Raw genomic sequence first — 9,250 nt, 5'->3', positions numbered from 1 at the left:
AACACCTCCACAGATTTAGTGACACCCACAGCCACAACACTAGAGGGAGCTCAAACAACAACCTGATTACCCCCTCCTATAGGACTAACATGGGTAAATCATCTTTCTACAATACGGCCACCCAAGGGTGGAACGGATTGACTCCCGCCCTCAAAACATGCACCTCTTTGGCCTCCTTCAAAAAGGCCCTAAAAATACACCTTTCAGGGGGACAGAAACGGAGATAGTCATCACGACTCTCTCCGGGTCAAACCCCCCCTCCTTTTTTTTTTGTCCACCTATGTTGCACGTATTAATTGCTTTAGTAATTTATTGTAATTTATGTAAGTTATTTATTGTCATCTCGCATCAGTGGTGTAATTTATTTTAGATTAATTGTTAGTTTGCACTGGCGGTGTAATAACATTTTATTTTTGTCTTTCTAATGTTACGTTGCATCAATTGCGTAATTTAATATTGGATTTATTTTTATTTGTATTGTTATTTGTATTGTTTTTTGTGGATGATTTATGTACGAAGGACTTTCAACGGAAACAAGCCCGCAAGGGCTTTTTTGAAATGCTCCTCTTAGACAGGATGTTTGACGTCATTTGTACTGTAATACATGCTACTGTTTGACTGTACTTGTACTGTAATACATGCTACTATGTGACTGTACTTGTACTGTAAATACATGCTACTGTGTGACTGTACTTGTACTCTAACATTCTATCTAATAAATATATTCATCATCATCATCAGAAGACTGAAGGAGAGAGAAGGAGGACAGAGAGGTAAAGGACAGAGTGTGTCTCTGTGTGTGGGTCAGAAACAGCAGAGGAACATGAAGGTTGTTGGTTTGAAACTCCACCAGGTGATGTGCTTCTACCTGTTCTCAGCAGAGAGCTCCTCCCATACTCCAGATACTTCCTCCCCCACTCAGGACACTCCTGGGTGAGGTAATGCTTGTTGTATTCCATCTCAGCTCTATCATGATCCCATCTGTGTTTGGTGATGACAGCCTGAGGACTGGGAGCAATCCATGTCTCCGTCTTCAGGTCCAGGACGATGAAGTCTTCTCCATTATAACCATGCTGCTCAAAACCAGTGACCTCTCCAGTCTCATCGTCCCACTCACAGCCAGACAACCGCTGGACAACGTGGACACCTGAGAGAGAGACAGACTCCAGTCATCGACCTGGTCCTCACTGGACCCAGCAGAACCAGCAGAACCAGCAGAACCAGTCTGTGTCCCGGAGCTTTAGAAACCCAGCAGTGATGCAAAAGGGTTCCTGCAGAGGTGTGTGTGTGTGTGTGTGTGTGTGTTTACTTCCTACAGCATGAACACGACATTTAATAAACACAAACAAACCTTCTGATTGGTTGAAGCGCTTCTTTAAAGTTTCCATGCTGAATTTGTACCATTCTTGGTTCCCCACATTGATCCTCGTCAGTCGGGTCCAGTACTCTGGATCCTCTGCTGTGACTTTGTCCATCCAGTCCTGTTTGGGTTCTGCTCTCTTGGTCTTACTGTCATAGTGAAACATCTGGACGTCATCGATCAAACCAACGGACACATACTCCGGGAAGTTTGAGACTCCAGAAGACGCCGTCTGGAAATACTTCACAGAGTGAGTCTCTGAAAGAAAAACCAGAATCACGATCTGAAGGTTGAACCTGTTTCCACCTGATGACATCACTTCCTGCTTTCCACTCACACCTGAACCTGTGACCGATGACAACTTCTGGTTCTGATCACAGGTTTGAACTCTGAGGCTCCTGCAGCTGAAACCCAGCAGAACTTCTTCTTCTGTGGTGTCACAAAGTCGCGCTGGTCATTTTCCACCATCAGCTGATAACTGGCATCATTTTCAAGGCCAGATGTCGGAGAGTTTGTGAATTAAAACGGTTTTTTGACCCTAAAGATTTGGGTTTCAGCACCAGAACAAATAAAGGTGTGACCCGGTCCCGAAACACCGTCAGGTCCTGATGGGCAGAACCTGCAGAACCCAAAACCTGTTTCACTCACAACAGATTTTGTGATGAATATTTCTCATTAATATTGATGCATTTAATATTTGAAGAACACGGTTCTATATAAGAAAGAACGCCAGTCTAACACCAGTTATAACACCAGTCAGCAGTTATAACACCAGTTATAATACCAGTTATAACACCAGTTATAACACTAGTTATAATATCCGTTGGATTCAGAGCGGATTCTGATCCTCTGACGTTCCAACATTCCCTCCATCATCAGCTGACGTCTCTTCCTTCTCGTCCTGGTTCTAACAGTTGGTTCTGTTCAGGTATCAACAGGAAGGTTCTCTGATTTGTTCTCTTTGAGTTCTGACACTTCCATTGTTGTTCTCCTCAGAACCTCCGCCGTCGTCTGAAGACGTGGACGTCCTGTTTCTGTGTCACGTCCAGAATGCTGAACAAATCCGTCCCCTGCTCATAGTTCGGTGTGGAAACCGTGCGGTCCAGTCCATGCTGGGTTCTGAGGCTGACACGGGTCAGAACCCATCCAAACGGATCAGGACATTTGTCAGCTGGAGAATAAAGCTGTCCACTCTCTGGTGGACAAACTCTATCATGAAGACGCAGCTTGGAAACCATCTCTAAACCGGTTTGTTGTTGGACCTCAGCAGAACCACCGACCGACACCAGCACACCTCCGTCATCAGGTCTGATGTCCGTCTGAGCCGGAGGTTCTGAACCCATCAAATTAAAGAGGACAAAGAAGGAAGAACTACCTCTGTCCTCCTGTCCCAGTTTGACCTGAAGTAAATGGACTTTACAGGAAGAACTTTAAGATGACGGGTCGGTACCGTTTGGACATTTCTAGACTCCTAACATGTCAGGAAGTCCAACAACAGAACCGTCAACCCAGACAGCAGGATAGAAACTCACCTCCCACCGCTCCAGGTACACCTGTACCCAGAACCAGAACCAGAACCAGAACCAGAACCGAGGTCTTCATCGTGAACTGTCCCATCTGCAGCTCAAACAACAGAACAGCCACAAGATTCTTTAAAGCTTCCAGTCCGACCATCAAGGGTGAAGTGAGGACAAAACACGAGATAAGCGGACTTCCCCGTCCGTCTGAGCCAATCAGGATTTAGTCTGAGCCAATCAGGATTTAGTCTGAGCGATGACGTCACTTGTTACTCGGCAGAACTGTCACAGGTTGTGAATCAAAAGCGAAAGTAGAATGGATCTTATTTTAAGCTGCGTCAGAGTCTTTGTTTGAGCGTCTCAGCAGGTTCTGAGTTCTGGACGCTGAAAACTTCTGGACCAACAGAAACGTGAGCCGCTGTTGATGTTTGATCCGGATGCTGCTCCGCTTTCTGCTCCACTTTCACTGCGCTCATGTTCCTGGTAGAGTCAATGCGGAATAATAAAAGTCCCACCTTGAGTTCTTCAGCTGAGACAACAGAACCCATGATCCGAACAGGGTCCATCTTTACCTGACAGGTTCTGCTGTTGGTGACGTCGAGGCTCGACCTGCTGGTCGTTACCTGAGCTCATCATTTAGCTTCAGTAAGGAAGTAAATGTTATTTATATATTATATATTATTCATGGATCACCTTCACAGACAACAAGCCACAAAGTGCTTCACAAGGAGAAGACAGCCTCCACGTGGCCTCCGCATGTCGCTGTTAGGTTTCTCCTTTTTCCCCGGTTCTTTTATTATATCTCGTGTTGGAGGTGTTTATTCAATAATGAGTCAGGATTATAAAACGAATCAAGTTTACAGAATGTTTTCAGTAAGTACAAAGCTGGTAAGGAAACACAGCGCTGGACTCTCCTACAGACGCGGGGGGGGGGGGGGGGGGACTCTGTAGAAGAGTCCCGAATGTTCTACGCCAGTGATCTTTATAGTGGGCGTCAAAACACCCTCCTCCCAGGGGGTGCTTACACCCTCCTCCTGGGATGGGCCGTTAGGGCCCTGACTTATTCCCATCGTGTATCAGTTACAATGTGTGATACTTTATATGTAATTAATCTATGTGTGTGATTATTACCACAAAGTATGTAGAGATAAAGAAACTAAGAGTGTTTGTGCACCCTGTGTATTGTGAGCGTGCTGCATAACTCAAATATCTAACAGTCCCCCTGCTGAGGTGGCCCGAATGGGTCACCTCACTAACCTATATGTGACCTATATGTTCACTCCCTGACAAGATCCGTGGTGCCCACCCCCCCAAGGGCGTTAGCTTGGACCCCGAACCTGGCCAGCAGAGAGTGTGTGCAGACAAAATGGAAATCACTAACAGTAGTTTGTTTACAGCGTAAACGCGGGAGCTAACCTCCCCTACGGGCCCCAAAGGGGACCCCGCAAAGCTTGCATAGCAAGGAGCTGTGGTAACTAATACAGATTACCAACCCTAATACCCCCACAGCCCCTCACATCAGCAATGAGCACAACATTATTAACATCCCCCCGTTAACCTGCAAGCAAACAGCGTCATCATGTACTAGCATTAACACCAAAGCGTGAAATGTAGACCCAGACCCCGATCACAGTCGGTCCTCTTCTCCCGGATTTCCAGGCACGATGAAGTCCAGCCTGTAGATCATGCACTAGAATGATCGCATGTTTATTGTGATGTATGTCCTACATCAGTTGCCGTAGGTTCGTGCTGCGCATGCTCGGGTTCTAGTTTATGGTCTTGTTGTTGTAAAAGCCACGCACGGGAGTAAGAAGCAATAAAGACGTGTTACCGAAAATAAGTATCTGTTCTCATTGCACGAACATTTTACATGGTGTCAGAAGACGTTTCGGACCTGCCGACCGTGAGTTGTTGTTTTTTTTGTGAAGGAAAGAAAACAGAAGAAGACAGTTAATCGTCTTAACTGTGCTTGTTAAGTATGGCGGAGGGATTCCGAAGACCGGACCCCCTTGTGTTCGAGGGAGACATTGCCGAGAAATGGCGTATTTTCGAGAGGGAATACGACATCTTCATCGAGGCGGCGCACATGGATAAACCTGCTAAAACGAAGGCGTATATCCTCCTCAATCTCGCAGGAGCGGAAGCTACAGAACGGGAGCGTTCATTTGTCTACGCAGCAGAAATTAGGGCGCCAGGCGACGATGGCGCTGTCCTCGTTCCCGCCGAGTCCCATGAAGATCCGGAGTGTCTCAAACGCAAGTTTCGAGATATGTGCAACCCGCAACACAACAGGACGATGGAAAGGCACAAGTTTCACACCCGAAATCAGAGACCAGGTGAGACAATTGACTCGTTCATAAGCGATTTGAAGATCAATGCAAAAAGTTGTCGTTTTGGTGAGCTGACAGAAGAGCTAATCTGTGACAGGATCGTGTGTGGAATCACTAATGACAGCGTTAGGAAGGCCCTGTTACGGGACAGTGATTTGACTCTCCACAAAGCCGTCTCAATCTGCCGTGTTTACGAGGTGACGGAGGAAAACACGAGAGCCCCGGCGAAGCAGACGTTCACCGTGGATGCGCTACAGCGAAAGTCCACCAGAGGGCAGCACAGACCGTGGAATAGTCGAGAGGCCACACAGCCCATTTTGAACTGCAATAATTGTGGTGGCAGCCATCCAGCGCAAAGGGAGAAATGTCCAGCATTTGGTCAGCAATGTCACAGATGCAGAAAGATGAACCATGACAAGAAACGCTGCAAATCAAGGTTAGTGAGTCAGAATCCAGAAAAAAGAGGCTTCACAAAGAGAAACTACTCCAGAAAACCAGTTCATCAGGTGGAGGTAGAGCAGTCTGAGCAGGCTGACACTGATGACTCTTTGTATGTTGATGGAGTATCTGTGAACACAGTGGATGATCCAGCACAGGACCGAGACGAGGGTTTTGTCACTCTGCATGTGAACGACAAACCGATTGAAATGAAAATTGACACAGGAGCAAAGTGTAATGTCATGGCGAAAGACACTTTCCAACAGATTTCAGGAGGGAACGTCATCCCATGTGGCAAGAACACGAATCTAGTGGCTTATGGAGGCTGCAAAATTGAAACTGCAGGCCTCATCACTCTGACTTGTCATTTAGATGGAAAACAACACACGCTATCTTTCTTCCTTGTAGAGCGTGATGTTACACCACTCTTGGGGTTCCGCGCATGTATGCGTCTAAATCTTGTTACCCTCAGCCCTCATGTTCATCAGGTCAGTGCAGAGACTACAACGGACTTTGTCAAACACATTAAAGAGCAATACCAGGATGTGTTCAGTGACGAACTGGGAGAGTTGCCGATAACTTATTCCATGACAGTGGATCCAGCTGTGCAACCAGTTGTACGTCCAGCGCACCGCATTCCCTTGGCAATGCAGGATCGTGTGAAAGCTGAACTCGACAAGATGACGAACAAAGGAGTCATCATCCCTGTCTCTGAGCCCACGGACTGCGTTTCAGCAATGGTAGCGGCACATCAAAGAGACAAAGAGGAAGTAAGGCTGTGTATTAACCCCAAAGACTTGAACACTGCTTTAAAGAGACCCCACTATCCGATGCGTAGCGTGGAGGAAGTCGCCACCCAAATGTCAGGTGCAACTTTGTTTTCAGTGCTCGATGCAAAGAATTCTTTTTGGCAGATCAAGCTAGATCAGAAGTCATCCAGGTTAGCGACATTCAGCACACCTTTTGGACGCTATCGGTTTCTCAGGATGCCATTTGGCATAAACTCAGCAAGCGAAGTTTTCCAGCGTTCAATGGAACAACTGTTCGCTGGCTATCCATGTGCCATTATTGTTGAGGACATACTCGTGGGAGGTCGTGATGCTGCTGAACATGATGCAAATCTGAAGAAGGTGCTTGACCGCGCACGTGAGATCAAACTCAGACTCAACCCGCAAAAGTGTAAGTTTCGTCTAGATCAGGTTTGCTATGTAGGTCACATCTTCACAAAGGAAGGTCTTAAAGCTGACCCCACGAAGACTGAAGCCATCACGAACATGCCAGTCCCGCAGGATTCTCTGGCAGTGCAACGTTTCCTTGGTATGGTGAACTATTTGGGGAAATTCATTCCAAATCTGAGCAATATCGCAGCGCCGCTCAGACAGCTCCCTCATAAAGACACTGCATGGTGCTGGCTTCCACAACACCAACAAGCATTCGACCATCTCAAGTCATGCTTATCCAGGTCACCGGTTCTGTCATACTTTGATGTGAAGAAGCCGGTGACACTAACCTGTGATGCATCTTGTTATGGACTTGGCGCAGCATGTATGCAAGATGGAAAGCCTGTCGCGTATGCATCTCGGACTCTTTCAGACACGGAAACTCGATATGCACAGATCGAAAAAGAACTGCTCGCAGTGGTTTTTGCGTGTACAAAGTTCAAGGACTACATATATGGCAAGTTCACAGTCATTGAAACAGACCACCAACCCCTGGTCACCATCTTAAAGAAGCCAATCCACACAGCTCCGGCTCGTTTGCAAAGGATGCTACTTCGTCTTCAAGCCTTCAACATCACTCTGGTATACAAGAAGGGTAAGCACATGTACCTTGCCGACACCCTGTCACGTGCTCCAACCTGCACTGATTCCCAGACGACAAGTGCACATAATTTGTTTGATGTAATGTCTGTGAGCTTTATCTCACCGGCCAGGCTCGAGGAACTCAGAGCACACACAGCAGAAGACCAGGTGCTCCAGACAGCTCAGCAACGTGATCCGGAATGGATGGCCTAACAAGGAACGCCAGGTACCTCTCTGCCCAGCCATACTTTCCTTACAGAGATGAGTTGGTAGTGGAGGATGGCGTAGTTGTTAAAGGACACAGACCAGTCATTCCTAACGCATTGCAAAAGGAGTACATCCAAATTATGCACGGAGGTCACCCAGGCATGGAAGCGACGAAAAGCAGAGCCAGAAGCACAGTATTTTGGCCCAGTATGAACAAAGACATTGTAAACAAGCTACTGTCTTGTGCGGTTTGTAACAGTACACGTCCGCACCAACAGAACGAACCACTGAAACCACATCCTGTACCTGTTCTACCGTGGTCTACGGTTGCTACCGACATCTTTGAATGGCATGGACATCAATATTCGGTGCTGGTAGACTCGTACTCAGGATGGTTTGAGATAGATCTTCTCCGTCACATCTCCTCAGCTACTGTCATCAAAAAGCTGAAAAGACACTTCTCTGTTCATGGTGCACCGCACACCCTAATCTCAGATAATGGTGGACAGTACACAAGCCAGCGTTTCCGGGAGTTTGCGAAACAGTGGGACTTTGTTCACACCACCAGCAGCCCAGAGTACCCGCAATCCAACGGACTAGCTGAACGTGCAGTCCGCAGCGCAAAGCAGCTAATGGAAAGGTCACACAGAGATGGTTCAGACGTTTTCCTTAATCTGTTGAACATCAGGAACATTCCTCGTAACAACACGCTAGGATCACCGGCAGAACGTCTCATGTCTCGACACACACGCTCAACCTTTCCCATGGACAACAATCTTCTAGCACCTGCCCCTAAAAGCAATAAACAGGTCGCTACACAACTCCAGCAGAAGAGACTTGTTCAGAAACGGTACTACGATGCAGCCAGTCGACCATTGCAACCACTCGCAGAAGGTCAGGTTGTCAGACTGCAGACCCCACAGGGATACGACCGCCTTGGCACGGTGGTACAGGCTTGCAAGGAGCCACGCTCCTACTTTATTAAATCAGAAGGAGGCACCTACAGGAGGAATCGCCGCCACATCCTTCCGGTCAGTGAGCCATCTCCACCTCCACATGTCGACCCTGATGATCCTTCTTCCCAACCGACTGTATCTGGTACACCGATCCTTATTCCATCATCACCACGATCGCGTCGTTTTTCTCAGCCGACGATTCACCGTTCCACCTGTGAGCAACCAAACGCTCCGGCTCGCTCATCAGCCCTGCTGCCACACGGTGGCTCCCCTTATGTTACACGCTCGGGTCGGATTTCTAGACCGAATCCAAAATATAAAGACTGAACTGAGTGTTGTTTGTTTCTTGAAATAAAAAAAAGAAAAAGAAAAAGGAAAAAGGGGATGAATGTGTTATAAGATGTGATGATATGTTGATGTTTTTACAGCCTGAGTGATTTACGTTTTTCAGTGTTTCTCGTGCAACATTATTTAGGTATAGACACATACTTGGTGAAATAACTGTTAAATATTTAAGTTAATAAAATGCTGCTAATTTCATGCAGGACTGTTTACGTTAGAAATGTTTGCATAGATGATGGCAGTACACTTTATTTTATTCCTAGAGGCACAAGCTAAAGGAAGAGGATGTAGATCATGC

The 9,250-nt window shown here is 46.9% G+C and overlaps 1 protein-coding gene across 1 annotated transcript; it reads right to left on the bottom strand.

Moving 5' to 3' along the window:
• Nucleotides 1-868: 868 nt before the first annotated feature.
• Nucleotides 869-3,027, bottom strand: LOC137917004 (major histocompatibility complex class I-related gene protein-like; the record flags this gene model as incomplete). Its single annotated transcript, XM_068759891.1, has 3 exons — nt 2,893-3,027; nt 1,352-1,618; nt 869-1,147 (listed from the first exon to the last, which is right to left on the bottom strand). Coding segments are annotated over exons 1-3 (631 nt in total), but the record flags the coding sequence as incomplete, so codon positions are not given.
• Nucleotides 3,028-9,250: the final 6,223 nt, after the last annotated feature.

This window comes from Brachionichthys hirsutus, unplaced genomic scaffold (assembly GCF_040956055.1).
Source record: "Brachionichthys hirsutus isolate HB-005 unplaced genomic scaffold, CSIRO-AGI_Bhir_v1 contig_949, whole genome shotgun sequence".
Lineage (NCBI taxonomy): Eukaryota > Metazoa > Chordata > Actinopteri > Lophiiformes > Brachionichthyidae > Brachionichthys > Brachionichthys hirsutus.
The sequence above is the reverse complement of the archived record's forward strand: the minus strand, read 5'-3'. Positions and strand labels throughout refer to the sequence as shown.